At 42.3% G+C, this 19,053-nt stretch overlaps 1 protein-coding gene across 2 annotated transcripts in view; it reads right to left on the bottom strand.

Moving 5' to 3' along the window:
• Positions 1–19,053, bottom strand: part of LOC130928738 (dachshund homolog 2-like) — a 114,541-nt gene that overhangs the window by 54,257 nt on the left and 41,231 nt on the right. For both annotated transcript variants that reach the window (XM_057855468.1, XM_057855469.1), the window contains exon 2: positions 1,618–1,727. In XM_057855468.1, coding sequence (XP_057711451.1) covers positions 1,618–1,727 — 110 coding nt within the window. The remainder of the gene's footprint in view (positions 1–1,617; positions 1,728–19,053) is intronic.

Genomic DNA, 19,053 nt, shown 5'->3' with positions numbered 1-19,053 from the left:
CTCATGCCACAGCATCTCAATGGGGTTCAAGTCTGGACTTTGACTTGGCCACTCCAGAACATGTATTTTGTTCTTCTGAAACCATTCTGAAGTTGATTTACTTTTGGATAATTGTCTTGTTGCAACATCCATCCTCTTTTTAGCTTTAAAAGCTTCGACAGACGGCCTCAGGTTTCCCTGCAAAACATCCTTTTGAATTCATTCTTCCATTAATAATTGCAAGTTGTCCAGGCCCCGAGGCAGCAAAACAGCCCCAAATCATGATGCTCCCTCCACCATGCTTCACGGTGGGGATGAGGTATTGATGTTGGTGAGCTGTTCCATTTTTCTTCCACACATGACGTTGTGTGTTACTCCCAAACAATTCAATTTTGGTCCCACAATGCAACAATGTTTTTTGAGACCGCAGTGGCTTCATCCGTGGAGTCCTCCCATGAACACTATTCTTGGCCATAGTTTTCATATAGATGATGTGTGCACACAAATATTGGACTGTGTCGGTGATTTCTGTAAGTCTGTAAGTAGGGTTCCTTTTTACCTCTATGAGTATTCTGCGCCGAACTCTTGGCGTCGTCTTTGGTGGAGGGCCACTCCTTGGGAGAGAAGCAACAGTGACAAACTCTCTCCATTTGTAGACAACTCCTCTGACTGTCGATTGATGAACATTCAGACTTTTAGAGATGGTTTTGTATCCTTTCCCAGCTTTATACCAATCAACAATCCTTGATCGCAGGTCTTCAGATAGCCCTTTTGACCAAGCGCCATTGACGTCCAATTTGTTTGAACTGGGAGGGTGGCAGCGAATGAACAAACGTTCATTCGCTGCCACCCTCCCAGTTCAAACGAATTGAACGTCTACTCGTGATAAACTATATTCAAGATAAAAAGAGCTTGTTCTTCGTAGATATCGTAGCGTCCATTGAAACGCCCTGACCCAAGAGCCTCTTTGCGCTCAGTTTTAGCAGCCCTGTGATAAATGTCCATCTGTGATTTGCCGACACCTCCCGCGCGCCCCGCTGTCGCCGCCGAACCCTCGAGGTCGTAAACAACGGCTCGTCTCCCCCGGCAACCGGGCATCTCGGTGGACGCGAGGCCTGCAGAAATGCGCGCGTACTAATGAGCGATCATAAGTGAGCAAATGTTTTCTCTGGGATCCGCTAATGTTCACCAAACACTCTGTGCACGCGCGCACGTACCTGGTGCGTGTTTGCGTGTGCGTCATTAGTATGCCACGGTGAGCCGTGTCCATATGTCACTAAACACAAGCATGTTTTATTAATCCTGCGGAGGACGGAATAAGCGACGGGGAACTTCGAAGGTAGAAAAGGGGGACGGCGAGGAAGGAGAGAGATGGACAGATGGAGGAGCGGGACCCTGGAGACGAGTCATTCATCACACCGGCGTGCCGCCTGCACTCGTTCACCTCCTATCTCTCTCTGTCAGGTCTTTCTCTTCCCTTCTCGGATCTCCTGTTACCGCCTCTTTAATCCCTCCATCTCTCCAACCACCCGCTTGTTACGAGCCTCCTCACATCTGCTCAGATTCGTTCCTCTCGCCATGCTGTCCTCCTCCTCGGTGCCAGGGATAGAGGAGGGAAGGCAGAATAGAGAGTCTTACCGGTGTGAGAGAGCAGGTTGGGGGACAGCAGGCCCGGGTGAAGCAGCCTCGGGCTTTCCTGGACGCCGGCGCCGGAAGAACACCGCTTGGGAGGGCGACCCGGGCGGGAGCTGTGGGCAGGAGACACAGAGAGGAGAAATCAGCACCCCCGCAAAAAAATCCCTCCAGTTCTGCTTTTGAAATCTCGCCTAGGTGCTACAGTGCTGGCCAAAAGTATTGGCACTAGGGTTGTTCCGATCATGTTTTTTTGCTCCCGATCCGATCCCGATCGTTTTAGTTTGAGTATCTGCCGATCCTGATATTTCCCGATCCAATTGCTTTTTTTAAAAATCCCGATTCAATTCCAATAATTCCTGGTAATTTTTCCCGATCATATACATTTTGGCAATACATGAAGAAAAAAATGAATAAAACTCGGACGAATATATACATTCAACATATACTGTATTTGTTTATTATGACAATAAATCCTCAAGATGGCATTTACATTATTAACATTCTTTCTGTGAGAGGGATCCACGGATAGAAAGACTTGTAAATCTTAAAGGATAAATGTGACTTTGTATATTGTGACTAAATATTGCCATCCAGTGTATTTGTTGAGCTTTCAGTAAATGATACTGTAGCCATTTAACTGTTCTGCCCAAATGCATGATGGGAAGTGCAACCATGACTGTGCGTAGTGGTACCAATTGATACTGTATATCTTCTCTGTGTTGGGAAATAACATAGGATGTTAAGAAAAAGATCAACTACTACCTTTCTTCCCTACATTGCTTCCCACGATATTTCTAATCGTTGGGAGAGGGATTGTAAGGCTTTAGCCAATTAAAACAAGGCTCCAAAGGCAGCCATAATTCACTCTACTCATTTTACGCTGCATTTTAGCTCTATATACTGTATGGGTAAAACGGCGCCATTGTAGATTGAACGCGACAATGCGTGAGTGGGTCGTTCAGTGCATGCGTTTATTGCGTTAAATATTGTAACGTGATGAATGTAAAAAATACTCATTCTCGCCGTTAACGCGATAAATTTGATAACCCTACCTTAAGTTTAAACTCTGGATGAGTGTAAGACATTTTGTCTGTAACGTTAAATACAATTAGAAAACAATTTAATTAAAATATATATATATATTAAAAAAAAGGCTTGTCCGATATTTTTTTGCCGATTCCGATACTTTCCGATACTTGATACGTGATCGGACCCGATCGATCGGCATCCCATACCCACTGTGGGTCCGGACATCTCTAATTGGCACCCTTTGAAAAATCATGTGATGCGTCTCCAATTTGTGTAATTAACGGCACCTGTTTCTTACCTGTAGCACGTAACAGGTGGTGGCAATAACTAAATCACACTCAGCCAGTTAAAATGGATTAAGGTTGACTCAACCTCTGTCCTGTGTAGGGTTGGGCATCGTTTGAAATTGAACGATTCCGGTTCCATGTTTCGATTCCAGTTCCGAACGATTCTCGATTCCGATTCTGATTCTTATAAGCAGGGTCGAAAAAACTATAGTTTAAGAATTTATTAGTTTATGTTAATGTCTTAACTTTAGGGCTGCAGCCATCGATTATTTTAGTAGTCGATTAATCGATGAACCTATTAGTCGAATAATCGAGTAATTGGATAAGGAACAAAAAAAATAAAAATAACATACCTGAGCTGAGCCTCTAACGGTAAAAAAAAAAAACTAAATAAATGAGGATCTATGTACAACAGTTGGCAAACTTACATAGCAAAAGTCCGCTAGCTTAAGTGCTATAAATGCTAACGTTTTTTTTTTTTGCAATGCTCTTAACAAATGGTTTAGGCCAGGGGTCCCCAAACTACGGCCCGTCCACATTAGGTCCGGCCCCCTGAACATTTTTTTATTTTTTTTCCAATCGTGTTATTTATTTCCTGGCTTTTTTCTGTGAAGAACCCAGAGAGGGTTATTTGGTTATTATCTATTTAATTAATAGTGTTATTATTATATTTTATTATATCATTTTTATTCTATTTACTTTTGTTCCGTGAAGAATCCAGAAAGGGTTATTTGATTGTGGCTTTCTGAAGAGCAATAAATTTTTACATTTAGGCACTCCTGCAATCGTCACACTTTTTCTGTTACAAACTGACCCGGCCGCTCATCAGAGAAGGGAAAACTTATGTGGCCCTCACAGGAAAAAGTTTGGGGACCCCTGATTTAGACAGATATTCCCACAAAAAATGGCTAAATATACCTATAAAGTAATTTATGAATGCATTAAAAAAAAAAAAAAACATTAGTTCAAACCAAAACTTAGCTTATGTTGTCTTAACAGGGAGCAGATGGATTCAGCCATGTGAAATGAGGTAGACTAGAGGGCTGTGTATCCACCCAAATCAATAAAACTAAATGCCAACACTTTCAAAACAAACCATTACAACACCACTTTAATTAAACAAATACTCGAAGCAGCAAAATTTAATTCGAATTTTTTGTTCTAATCGAATACTCTAGTTAATCGATTAATCCTTGCAGCACTACTTAACTTCTCAATTTTTTTTTATTATATGAATTTAAAATGTATTGTTAATATTTTATTATATATTATTTTTATTATTATTAATACAATTAATCTGACATATATGAATTATATGAAATTCTAACAGGGCTATTTTTAACTTGTATATACATATCAGTCTTTGAACTTGATTAAAATTTGATCTAGATGAGGCAAAATAATAAGGTTTCCTTATTTGTTCAAGCAGTTCAAGCTGTCCTCCAGTCTGAGGGTACAACAGTGTCAACCCGTACTATCCGTCGGCGTCTGAATGAAAAGGTACTCTATGGTAGGATACCCAGGAAGACCCCACTTCTGACCCAGAGACATAAGAAAGTCAGGATGGAGTTTGCCAAAACTTACCTGAGAAAGCCAAATACGTCATGGAAGACAAAAGTAGAGCTTTTTGGGAAAAGCCTTCAACATCTACCAAAAGAATCTACCAAAACACTTTTTTCCCCCTCCCCAACACCAGGGGGTGCTGCACCACCCTCAGCACCCCACTTCCGACGACACTGACTGGAAACAACATTCTGAGCGGACAAATCACAATCCTTTCAGGCTGTTAGATTGATCGATTTTGAACCGAAACAGACCATTCTGGTTAAAACAAGTTCAAATCAGTATGTTCGATTTTCTTTATATATCTAAGCCGCCGTAGTTTCCTCTGCATTTCCGCTTCCTCCCACAAGAGTGCGTCGTAAAAAACAACAACAACTATCTGCTACTTTTGCCCAGCCAACTTTGGACATAAATTGCACAACGCCATGATGATGGTTGTGTTGGTGAGAAGCTCAGTCATATGGGAGGGACTCAGGGTCGAGCAGTGTTGAGAGGAGCCAGCTGAGGTGGCTCAGGCATGTGGTTGAGAAGCCTCCTGGACGCCTCCCTGGAGAGATGTTCTGGGCATGTCCCACTGGTGGGAAGCCCCGGAGACGACCTACAACATGCAGTAGAGACTATGTCTCTTAGCTGACCTAGGAACGCCTTGGGATCCAACCAGAGGAGCTGGTTGAAGTGGCTGGGGAGAGGAAAGACTGGGATTCCTTGCTAAAGCTGCTGCCCCCGCAACCTGACCCCGGCTTAGGCAGTAGATGATGGATGAAAACACCATTTTAAAGCTTCGCACATAATTTACCTTTCTGTTTGAATCCTCCACCTAACCACACCCTCTTTACACCCGCAAACCAGGCCAGCTCCTGGACGCCTCCCTGGAGAGGTGATCCGGGCATGTCCCACTGGCAAGAGGCCCCAGGGACAAACCAGAAAACGTTGGAGAGACAAACCACACCCTCTTTATACTTGCATACCGGGCCACCTCCTGGACGCCTCCCTGAAGAGGTGTTCCGGACATGTCCCACTGGCAGGAGGCCCCGGGGACAAATCAGAACACGCTAAAGAGACTATGTCTCTCAGATGGCTTGGGAACACCTTGGGATTCCGCCAGAGGAACTGGTTGAAGTGGCTGGGGAGCAGGGGTCTGCGCTTCTCTGCGAAAGCTGCTGCCACAGCGACCCGACCCCAGATAAAGCGATAGGTAATGGATGAATGGATGGAAACACTCTCTTATACTTTGTACATCAACAGACCCTTCTGTTCAAAAACCACACCCTCTTTACACCTGCAAACCCAGCCACCTCCTGGAGGCCTCCCTGGAGAGGTGTTCCGGGCATGTCCCAATGGCAGGACGCCCCAAGGACGAACCAGAACATGCTGGAGAGAGTCTCACAGCTGGCTTGGGAACGCCTTGAGGTCCCGCCTGTGGAGCTGGTTGAAGTGGCTGGGGAGCGAGAAGTCTGGGCTTCCCTGCTAAAGCTGCTGCCAACGCAACCCGACCCTGGATTAAGCAATGGATGGATGGATGGATGGATGGATGGATGGATGGAAACACTATCTTAAAGCTGTGTACATCAACATTCCCTTCTATTTGAAAACCACACACTGCAAACCGGGCCACCTCCTGGACACCTCCCTTGAGGTTCCGGGCATGTCCCACTGGCTGGAGGTCCCGGGGATGAACCAGAACACACTGGAGAGACGAAGTCTCTCAGATGGCTTGGGAACGCCTTAGGATTCCACCGGAGGAGCTGGTTGAAGTGGCTGGGGAGCGGCTTCCCTGCTAAAGCTGCTGCCCCCACAACGCGACTCCGGTAGATAATGGATGAATGGATGGAAACACCATCTTAAAGCTTCGCACATCAACTTATCTTTCTGTTTGAACTTCCGCCCCGCCCAACCACACCCTGTTTACACCCGCAGCCCGGGCCACGAAGAGACCAAGACCCGTGTGCCGCTACACCCCCATAAGCCCCGCCCCTGCTCCAACATTTGGCCTCGCAAAGTCATTTACAGCGAGCAAAACATGGCCATCATAACGCAACTCCTCGGTGCTGAAGGAGAGTTTTGAGGCCGGGCCCGCTGGGATGAGCACAGTGGCGGGTGTTAAAAGATGTGGCGGGGAAAGGCGACACGCATTTTGAGTGTGAAGTAAAGCGGCAAAATGAACCTTACTTTTCATCTGAACTACGATTCACCTCCCGACGTCACACTAGATGACCGCACGAGCGTGCGTGCAGGTTTGTGTGTGTATAAAAGACACATGATATCGCTTTCTCATTACAGCTCTTTGTTCTGTGTGTATGTGTGTCCCGTAGGGTTGCCATATGTCGGGTATTAATCCTCGTCAATGGTCTTCCGCACTCAGCTTTCTAACAAAGAGCTTGCCACATGTACACACACACACAAACTGACCTACATTCAGTTGTTGTAGTTCACATCAACATTTAGTCTAATGCTTTTGAAGGCCTGAATTTTGACTAAATCCATATCATGACTTTCAATGATTTTTAATAAACCCATGCTGTAAATTCCCTAAAAATAACAGGAAGTGACCTGTAAATGCCCACAAAACATAGTCCGGTTTCAGCGCCATTGATGGCACTGGACGTCCAATCCAATCTAAATGAATTGAATGTCTAGCGCCGTCAATGGCAGCTAGTAAGCTAACGTAGACACTATTTTAAATAGAACATTTTGTAGTGACTTGTTGGTTCTTTTAGTTTTTTAAACAGTGACACCTTTTTATACCCATATATCGATCCTTGGTGGAATCATATCAATAAACTTTTGGGCTAGAAAATATATCACCTTATCAATTTATTGTCACTACCCCGAAACAAAGCAAAGCCTTATTTTCCTGACGGTGAGCCACCTTGAAGTAAGTCTTCTCCACCATCTCGTGTCCTCCCAAATGGCCGTTTCTATGGCAACGAAGCCTTGATCAATACCTCGTCATCGGCTTTGATGGCCGGTCAGGGTCAGTCACACACACACACACACGAGCAGGCATGGCGGTGAATAAGCACAGACTGGCTAACGCACTTGACGGATTGATTTAGTGGCCGACGAGCAGAGGTCACGCACGCAGTTTATCAAAGGCAGGTACGGTCAATACGTTGGGCCTAGTGAGAGGGCGCCCCTCTTTAGCGAGAGTCTTTTATTTATCCCGCCCCCCACACACACAAAACTGGGCCGGACAAAAGTATAGGCACCCTAAGCCTAATACTCGGTAGCACAACCTTTAGACAAAATAACTGCGAACAATCGCTTCCGGTATCCATTAGTGAGATTCTTACAATGCCCTGCTGGAATTTTAGACCATTCTTCTTTGACCAACTGCTCCAGGTCTCTGAGATTTGAAGGGTGCCTTCTCCAAACTGCCATTTTCAGATCTCTCCACAGGTCCTCTATGGGATTCAGGTCTGGACTCATTGCTGGCCACTTTAGAAGTCTCCAGTGCTTTCTCTCAAACCATGTTCTAGTGCTTTTTGACGTTTGTTTTAGGTCATTGTCCTGCTGAAAGACCCATGACCTCTGAGGGAGACCCAGCTTTTTCCACACTGGGCCCTACATTATGCTGCAAAATTTGTTGGTAGTCTTTAGACTTCAGAATACCAAGCACACGGCCAAGCAGTCCAGTGCCAGAGGTATGAAAGCAACCCCAAAGCATTAGGTAACCTCCGCCATGTTTGACTGTGGGGACCGTGTTCTTTTCTTTGAAGGCCTAGTTTTTTTCCCCCTGTAAACTCTGTTGATGCCTTTTCCCAAAAATCCATCTTTTGTCTCATCTGACCAGAGAACATTCTTCCAAAACCTTTTTGGCTTTCTCAGGTACGTTTTGGCAAACTCCAACCTGGCTTTTGTATGTCTCTGGGTCAAAAGTGGGGTCTTCCTGGGTAGTGTCCATTTTCATTCAGACACTGACGGATAGTACGGCTTGACACAGTTGTACCCTCGGACTGCCGGACAGCTTGAACTTCAGTGGATCTTAGTCGAGGTTCTTTATCCACCATCAGCACAATCATTGCTGGACACTTTAGAAGTCTACGGTGCTTTCTCCCAAACCATGTTCTAGTGCTTTTTGAAAAGTGTTTTGGGTCATTGTCTTGCTGGAAGACACATCACCTCTGAAGGAGACCCAGCTTTCTCACACTGGGCCCTACTTTATGCTGCAAAATTTGTTGGAAGTCTTCAGACTTCCTAATGCCATGCGCATGGCCAAGCAGTCCAGTGCCAGAGGCAGCAAAGCAACCTCAAAACATCAGAAAAGCTCCGCTATGTTTGACTGTGTTCTTTTCTTTGAAGGCCTGTTTTTTTTTTCCTGTAAACTCTATGTTGATGCCTTTTCCCAAAAGGTTCTAATTTTGTCTCATTTGACCAGAGAACATTCTTCCAAAACTAGTCAAAACTTTTCTTTTATCCCAGACAATAGTAGGTGATTTAATTACCTGACATGTTTCGGCGAACACTTACGCCTTCGTCAGAGGGTCACTGGTGTTGGTGTGACGCGTCTTTATCAGCTGATGGATGAAGGCGTGACTCACCTGTCAGATTAACAGGCGAGTCACACCCTCTGCTGACCATTCACTCTTTCAGGATCTCATACGCATTTTATATTTATGTCATGTCACTTTTGAGATTTTAACTTATCCTGCACTGTAAAGGGATTAGGGATGGGAACCGAAATCCGATACCAATTCCGAACCGGTTCCGAGTGTTTCGAGGCCTCGACATCACAGTGAAAAAGCCTTAACGATCCCTTTAACGATTCCTAAAGACGCATATTGAATCGTGACATGTCTTGTTGTCCAGACGCATCAAACTAGCATGGCGCCAAGAACCACTCGCTCCAAAGTTTGGCTACACTTCACCAGGAAAGAGTGAAAATGAAAGGTTACGATGGTTTAGCACGAGCTTTGGAGCCGTAAACATAACAATGACAGCACGTAGGTTCAAACGCTCGAAAGTGTGTCTTCACTTCACGAGGAAAAATTACAACAAAGCGACTTGCAGTCATTGCAAGGTGGAGATAACTTCATCGGGAGGGAATACGACTGCACTGTCCTCACCGAGACGCTAAGGCTCAGTCCTGGCTATACGGTTAGCTAAACTCCCAAATGACGATGCAGAATACATTGGTATAATTTGCTGACTTTATTCAACCATCACTTGAAGAGTGAAACTAAAAATAGAAAATGAAACAAATCAATTTCGTCCCCAATAACAAACAGGTTTGCATCAACGTAAATCAGCTATGATTAGCTACTAATACAATAATAACACAAACTGTTAGCATCCGTCTGCTAGCATTTGCACATCGTTCAAACCGCTACACAACTGGATTTAAGTGTCCGATCGCGAGTGGAAACACACAACGCGTCTGTAGATATTTTACAAACATTAACAAAGAACGGAGGCTCGTAGCAGTATTTCCCTCTCTCACTAACTCGCTCACTCGCTTGGATGCGGCATTTCTTCTTCACGTGAGCGTGTTCTTCTTCGCGTGAGGAAGCGCAAAGGCGCCCCCACATGAGCGTGAAAGCGCCATAAAAACTAAAAGGCATGAATTTCAGTATAATGGTAAATAATACACTTTAACTGTTAAAGCCGGATACGGCCGGCCCGCCTCCACATTTGGTCCGGCCCCCTAAACAATACCAGAGAGCGTTTTGATTTTTTTTTTCTCTCAATAGTGTTATTTATTTCCAAGCCATTTTCTGTGAAGAAATCAGAGATGGTTATTTGTTTATTAGCCATTTAATTAATAGTGTTATTATTATTTATTATTATTATTAGAGATGTCCCGATCCGATCCCCGATATGGGCAAAAAAATGCGTATCGGTATCGGATCGGCCGACACGGAAAAATTCCGATCCAGACTTCCGATCTAGTTTTTTTTTGAAAGACCGGTCCGGGTTTTCCAGTGCACCGACTTACATATTCCATTCCAGTTTTTGCTTCGGTTTCCCTAAAATCCGGTCTGCATTTTACACACACCTTCAACACACTACATTACCGTCTCCCAAATGACTGAGAGACTATCGGTAAAAATGTCAGCTGTGTGGGATTATTTCACTTTAAAGGACGACAAAGACGAAGAGGCAGAGTGCAACATATGCCACAATAAAGTCAAGCGTGGTGGTAAAGCTGTAAGAAGTGTTAATACAACCAAACTAATCAAGCATTTCTCGAAATACCACCACAAACAATACAAGGAGTATGAGGAGTATATAAGGAGTATAAGGAGAAAACCGAAGACAGAACGAAAGGTCATACGCAACGAACACTGGCAGAAACTTTTGCTATGCGTGGCAAACTGGACCTTGACAGTCCCAAAGCCCAGGGAAGAGTCATTGCCAAAGGAATCATTCTGGATTACGAGCCATTATCTCTCGTGAGTAAAGTGGGATTTAGACGCATCGGGCAGACTTTTTTCAAAAAATATATATTCATATATCTATACTAAAACGATGTGTGTATGGATGTATGTACTTTTCCAGCGTTATTTCGCTGTGTAAATGCATTTATAATGATAAAAATATGTAGAGTATTTAAATATTGAGAAAACTTGCGTTTTTTTTCTGCCAACTCCAGGAGATTAAATGTCAAATCTACTATCCACTAGAGCTGGGAATCTTTGGGCACCTAACGATTCGATTACGATTACGATTCAGAGGCTCAGATTCGATTATAAAACGATTATTGATGCACCCCACTCCTTTTTTTTTTTTTTTTTTTTTTTATTTGTTTTGTACATTAGTTCCAAAATTGTTCAAAAATCCTCTCAGGCTAAACCAAACTACTATTTCAGTATCAAGTTAACATATAGCAGTAAACAAATATACAAAAATAACAGTAAATAAAAAACTCCAGTCCCCATTCTATATCAGCAGCTTTAAACTACTTTCAATTAATTTAATGTTGTGAATCAACCGTTAAAGTTGTTAAAATTGCTCCTGTTATTCCATAATTTGTCTTTTGTCTACTTTCAACATGTTAAAGTTTTAAAACTATTTTAAAGATAGATTCAAGTCAATATTTTACCGATTTAGGAGTATTTTAGATAAAAAGTTAATTAGGTTCGCTTAGGAGGTTCGCAACAACAGCCTTGCAGGGAAGTGTACTGCTTTAAGATGGCAGCCGTTACTAACGCCCGCATCTAGTTTTTTGTAGATGTGCTGGTAACGATACCAAAGCTATATTGCATCTAGTCCTATATAAATGATATCTACCGTAACATAATGTGGCTTGTAGCAGCTTTTCGGCAGCAGTCAGGTATGTTGTTGTTTTTTTTTTTTTTATCTCGTGGCATGAGTTGAGCTAGAGCCGTGAGTTGAGCATTGGCGTTACCCGAGGGGCCGGTTAATGAGAAGCATGATGTTTTGCTACTCTCGCTCCGTCCCTAATTGCGTACTGAAGACCGCGCGGCGCGCTGAGTGTGTCGTACTTCTGCTTTACTTGGCATATTTCAATAATCGGAATTTGGATGTTTGTGAATCGTTCTCGAATCTTCCACGGCCGAATCGCGAATAATCTAAGAATCGGAAATTTTGCACACCTCTACTATCCACCTGTTAGAACACACATGCAAATCTAAAATATATAAATGTTTATTGAGTATCCATCTTACAGTCTTGTTTAACTGGGAGAATTTGTTACAAAAGACAGGCTATAATTGGTTATCATTATGCATATATGCACTGGCGTCACCAAACGTGAGCACACAAAACGTAACCACGCATCGCTCCTGAGTCCTCACAAATAAAGCATAAAATTTTGTTTTTTTTTTCGGGCTCGTGCCTACAAATAAAACATAAAATTTTGGGTTTTTTCGGGCTGGGCAAGCAAATCAAAGGGAGTGTGTAATAGTTAATAGTTTGAGGTTGTTTGTGTGTTTTGCTTTTTTAAGACAGTTTACAATATTATAAGCATGTTTTACTGTCTGAATATGTCATTTCTGTTTGTTATTTATGATGTTTTGTGTTTATCCTTTAATAAACAGGTCAGTTTCTTGTTATCAACCATTATGTGTTATTCCAACTCACCTAATTCAGCTGGCAAGTTGTTATCAAGACTACTAAAACCCTTTTCAACATGAGTCTGACAACTAAGTAAGGAGGCTAAATAACTCTAAACTTTAATACATGTTCAGAGAGGCCGGTATCGGCCAGTATCGGTATCGGATCGGAAGTGCAAAACAATATCGGTATCGGATCGGAAGTGTAAAAACCTGGATCGGGACATCCCTAATTATTATATTATTATTTTTATTTTATTTACTTTTGTTCCGTGAAGAATCGAGAAAGGGTTATTTTATTGTGGCTTTCAGAAAAACAATATTTTTTTTACATTTAGGCACTCCTGCAATCGTCACACTTTTTCTGTTAAAAACTGACTCCGGCCCCTCATCAGAGAAGAGAAAAGTATGTGGCCCTCACAGGAAAAAGTTTGGGGACCCCTGCTGTAAAACATATTGCCAAAGGCAGAACAACGACCTATATGCCAATATATACCAATATTTTTTATTTCTATTAGAAAAATGTTTCATTAAAATGTTACACATTCTTGTGCATTTGCCACTTATTGCCACAGTTAGCATTGAGGCTTTGGGCCTCTTTTGACCTCGTTGTGAGTTTGTAAGGTTGAGACTTCTGATTAAACAAACTCGATGCCAATAGAAAGGTTTGTTCTTTTTCCCCAAATTAGAATTGATAAGAGAATCGATAAAGAATCGAATCGTTAAGCAATATCGATAATGGAATCGGAATCGTAAAAATCATATCAATTCCCATCCCTAAAAGGGATGCTCCACATTTTCAATGTATAACTTTATAATGACAGTAAAAGTCTATTCTATTCTATAATAAGTTGTGATTGTATAAAGCCATTTTAAGTTTTGTTATATAAAAAAATAATCTGGATTTTATAAGGGAACGACATAATTTCTTTATGCCGCTGCTCATGGAGACTCAAATATGGCTAAGGTAGGTGCCTGTTTTGGTTTCAGGTCGGTAGCAGCTTTGGTTTTGAAAATATTCAAAGTTTTTGAAAATAGGCCCCCTACGGATCAGCCCTGTTTCCAGTGTCATGTCAAGTATTATGAAGTCTATGATTCATCCCCTGATGCACACACATCATAATCCCACAGAAAGAGATAGATGTTGACTTTCCGACGAGCTGCTCTGATTGGACAAATGACTCCATCGTCCGCGAGAGGAAGCGAGGCGGCCAATTCCAGTTATTGACTGATAAGTGAAGTAGAGCGAAAATAATTTGAGGAGGAAAGGAATACAAATACCACCTTCAGAGAAAGAAACAGGAAGTGGAATTGACTGATGACACACCTCACTCCCTGCCCTTCCCAGAACATTCACTCATCTATCTCTATCCTATCGAGGAACAGGTGTGCTTGGGGACACGAGGCAAAAACAGTCTTGCATATTTAACAAGCACCCATTAAATATTAAGCACCTCACACACAAGCGCTGACGAGACAACTTATACAGGTCGATGGGCTAACGTCGGTCCGCATGTCAGTACAAACGTGTGAGATGGCTTCAAGCGTCATTACCTTACTTCTACCTCGACACACGGTGCTCTCACGTGTTAGCGTTTAAGAGCCCAAACTGTAACAGACCCCTTCCTTTCATGTTCAAAGCGGAACAACAGGAAGTTTTCCCGTTGAGACGGAAGGCGACAGGCTCGCTAACAGAAAAGCAAGCGCTTTTCATCTTTCTTCTTTGAATTTATCACTAGTCCATGAAGTGGGCCGGTCTTTCAATGACTCCCTGGCCACTCCCTCTTCCCCTACTCCAAACAACCTGAGGTTTCAGTGTGGTTCATTTTCTGCCCCTCCGACTCCCCCTCTCTCTCTCACCTGTCCTCCCTCTTCCCCTGGCCCTTAAGTCAGTGTAATGTAAATGATGTGCCATCGATCGCCTCTGACAGTGCAAGGACGCTCACCTCGCTTCTCCTACTCTCGCTCTGTCATCTCTCCACTCACATCTTTTAACTCTCTCTCCTGTGAATATATGCCTCACTCGCCCACCGCCTGTCATCTTCGATCCCTACGTGTTCTTCCTCTTGCCATCACTTAAGTCCTCCCTCACTCCTCGGTGACGCCATCTTTTATCCTTCAGTCAGCAACAACCCTTAGCAAAAAGTATGGAATCACCACGATGAGACTGGATGAGTCTTTCTCCATAGAATGCTTTAACAGTTTTAGCTCTGTGGCATGATGCCATTGTCATCTTGGAAAATGACAAGCATATTTTCAATTTAAGGGATAAGAAAGCTGTCTAAAATTTCAATGTAAACTTGTTCATTTATTGAAGATTTATCTCCCCAGTGTGTTTGCCTCACATGCAGCCCCATATCATCAAGAACTGAGATCATTTTGATGTTTTCTTCAGGCAGTCATATTTGTAAATCTCACTGGAACGGCACCAAACCAACGTTCCAGCATCATCATCACCTTGTCCAATTCAGATTCTTGACTCTTGACATCCCTTCAATTGAAAATAAGTTTGTCATTTTCCAGGATGACAATGCATCATGCCACAGAGCTAAAACTGTTAAAGCATTCCTTGGAGAAAGACTCATCCAGTCAATGTCATGGCCTGCAAATAGCCCAGATCTCAACCCTCTAAAATTTCAATGTAAACTTGTGCATTTCTTAAAGATTTACCTCCTCAGTGCGTTTGCCTCACATGCAGCCCCATATCATCAAGAACTGAGAGAATTTTGATGTTTTCTTCAGGCAGTCATATTTGTAAATCTCACTGGAACAGCACCAAACCAAAGTTCCAACATCATCAACTTGTCCAATGCAGATTCTTGACATCCCTTCAACTGAAAATATGTTTGTCATTTTTCAGGATGACAATGCATCATGCCACAGAGCTAAAACTGTTAAAGCATTCCTTGGAGAAAGACTCATCCAGTCAATGTCATGGCCTGCAAATAGCCCAGATCTCAACCCACAAAAATTTCAATGTAAACTTGTGCATTTATTGAAGATTTACCTCCTCAGTGCGTTTGCCTCACATGAACCCCCATATCATCGAGAACTGAGATAATTTTGTTGTCTTCAGGCAGTCATATTTGTAAATCTCACTGGAACGGCACCAAACCACAGTTCCAGCATCATCACCTTGTCCAATGCAGATTCTTGACTCTTGACATCCCTTCAATTGAAAATATGTTTGTCATTTTCCAGGATGACAATGTATCATGCCACAGAGCTAAAATTGTTAAAGCATTCCTTGGGGAAAGACTCATCCAGTCAATGTCATGGCCTGCAAATAGCCCAGATCTCAACCCACAAAAATTTCAATGTAAACTTGTGCATTTATTGAAGATTTATCTCCCCAGTGCGTTTGCCTCACATGCAGCCCCATATCATCAAGAACTGAGAGAATTTTGATGTTTTCTTCAGGCATTCATATTTGTAAATCTCACTGGAACTGCACCAAACTAAAGTTCCAGCATCAACAACTTGTCCAATTCAGATTCTTGACATCCCTTCAACTGAAAATATGTTTGTCATTTTCCAGGATAACAATGCATCATGCCACAGAGCTAAAATTGTTAAAGCATTCCTTGGAGAAAGACTCATCCTGTCAATGCCATTGCCTGTAAATAACCCAGATCTCAACCTTCTAAAATTTCAATGTAAACTTGTGCATTTATTGAAGAGTTACCTCCTCAGTGCGTTTGCCTCACATGCAGCCCCATATCATCAAGAACTGAGAGAATAATGATGTTTTCTTCAGGCAGTTATATTTGTAAATCTCACTGGAACGGCACCAAACCAAAGTTCCAGCATCATCACCTTGTCCAATGCAGATTCTTGACTCTTGACATCTCTTCAATTGAAAATATGTTTGTCATTTTCCAGGATGACAATGCATCATGCCACAGAGCTAAAATTGTTAAAGCATTCCTTGGAGAAAGACTCATCCAGTCAATATCATGGCCTGCAAATAGCCCAGATCTCAACCCACTAAAATTTCAATGTAAACTTGTGCATTTATTGAAGATTTATCTCCCCAGTGCGTTTGCCTCACATGCAGCCCCATATCATCAAGAACTGAGATCATTTTGATGTTATTTTCAGGCAATCATATTTGTAAATCTCACTGGAACGGCACCAAACCAAAGTTCCAGCATCATCAACTTGTCCAATGCAGATTCTTGACTCTTGACATCATTTTAATTAAAAATATGTTTGTCATTTTCCAGGATGACAATGCATCATGCCACAGACCTAAAACTGTTAAAGCATTCCTTGGAGAACGACTCATCCAGTCAATATCATGGCCTGAAAATAGCCCAGATCTCAACCCTATTGAAAACCTGTTGTGGAAATTGAGAAAAAAAAATGGTCCACAGCAAGGTGCCGACCTGCAAGTATGATCTGGCAACTGCAATCAAAGAGAGCTGGCACCAAATTGATGAAGAATACTGTTTGTCACTCAAGTCCATGCCTCAGAGACCCCTGGAGGGGTTAACCAAGGCGAGAGATGAATGGAGGCTTCTCACACATTTGCTGCCTGGGAATTGTGGAGCAGGTGTGTGGGAGATTGGGCTTTTTTTTTTTTTTTTCAGCAAGTCCAATACATCGCTCATTGTACTATTTTAGAAGCGCCACTAAAATTAGCACATATCTACAACCCGTAGCAAAAAGTATGGAATCCCCAGTCTCGGACGAGCACTCACTCAGACATTTTATCATGTAGAACAAACTCAGGTAAAAAACTTGGAAAAAATAATAACTCTTTATCATCACCTTGTCAAGAGTCAAGAATCTGCATTGGACAAGGTGTCAAGAATCAAAAATCTGCATTGGACAAGGTGATGATGCTGGAACTTTTGTTTGGTGCTGTTCCAGTGAGATTTACAAAGATGACTGCCTGAAGAAGACAAATTCCCTCAGTCCTTGATGATCTGGGGCTGCATGTCAGGCAAAGGCACTGGGGAGATGGGTGTGGTTAAATCTTCAATAAATGCACAAGTTTACATTGAAATTTTAGACAGCTTTCTTATCCCTTTAATTGAAAATATGTTTGTCATTTTCCAAGATGACAATGCATCTTACCACAGAGCTAAAACTGTTAAAGAATTCCTTGTAGAAAGACTCATTAAGTCAATGCCATGGCCTGCAAATAGCCCAGATCTCAACCATATTGAAAACCTGTGGTGGAAATTGAAAAAAAAAAATGGTCCACAGCAAGGCTCCGACCTGCAAAGATGTTCTGGCAACTGCAATCAAAGAGAGTTGGCACCAAATTGATGAAGAATACTCATCAAGTCCATGCCTCAGAGACTGCAAGCTGTCATAAACGCCAGAGGTGGTGCTACTAAATACTAGAGATGTGTTTTGATTGTTATTTCTTTGTTTGTTTCTCATGATTCCATTTTTTTTCCCTCAGAATGGAGTGATTCCATATATATTTCCCTGCAATTGCTCTATAAAAGTAACATGTGTAACAGTGTTTCTGAATCCTAAAGAATTGCACTTTTGAACGAATTCATTATTTTTTAAAGCTTTTTATCTGAGTTTATTCTACATGATAAAATGTCTGAGTGAGTGCTCATCCGAGACTGGTGATTCCTTACTTTTTGCTAGGGGTTGAGGTAAGAATGAAGGCGTGGAGTTAAATGGAAGGGAAACTTGGCGTCTACAAACGTTACCACACACGCAGATTTTGGAAACGAGCCAATTTTGGCAAAGAATAGAAAGTGTAGATAGTTGTTAATAAAGATGTCATACAGCAACATGCTCGAAAACTCACCAAAATTTGCACATACATGGGGCTTGGTGTAAATTTTGATAATTTTGCAACGTTGCATAAAAAATTTAACAAAATAGCTCAGTGGTGCCCCCTTTATTTTCCAAACAGGCCTCTCCTATTAGTTTTTTTCAATGTAGAGCGATGAAATTTGGGGAGCCAATACCTTGTGCAAAACTGCTCCAAAAAGTCTCTTGCACCAATGTTCCAAACCCAAGAGGAAATGAGGTATTTTTGATTGAATGTGAATTTTTTTTTTCGATTTACAGGGTGCACATTTGAGACCTTGGCGCCTAGGGAGTTAGTTGGAGCCTCCTCAAAATTGGTGAAACTGTTCATGAGACATATGAGATCTTAAGTTATCAAAAAGGTGAGTTTTCATTCACGGGCCTGACCTGGGCGGGGTGCCAAAGTCGGCCATTTTTATGGCAACACGCTATATTAGGTAAATGACTAACAACTCCCTGATACAAGGTGGTCTTTTTCATAGCCGCCATATATGAAAGCTATCGCAGCCTGAACACGACTGCATTGAAATACTTATCCATTAGGCCTGGAACCCCCTAGTGGGAACAGGAAACAGACTTTTTTTTTTTAAGAGACAGGCTCCTCCTCCAAGGGATAGAAAACAATTGACCTCAAATCTGCATCAGGGGAGCCTAAAGACATGTGTTCAGGTGCCTGATGAAAAATATTAAGGTTTCGTTGAAGCTGACGACAGGAAACAAGAAAGTGAAAATGACCGTTGCCATTTTGTCTCGCCACAAAT

Source organism: Corythoichthys intestinalis, chromosome 13 (genome assembly GCF_030265065.1).
Source record: "Corythoichthys intestinalis isolate RoL2023-P3 chromosome 13, ASM3026506v1, whole genome shotgun sequence".
In the NCBI taxonomy this organism is placed as follows: Eukaryota; Metazoa; Chordata; class Actinopteri; order Syngnathiformes; family Syngnathidae; genus Corythoichthys; species Corythoichthys intestinalis.
The sequence above is the reverse complement of the archived record's forward strand: the minus strand, read 5'-3'. Positions and strand labels throughout refer to the sequence as shown.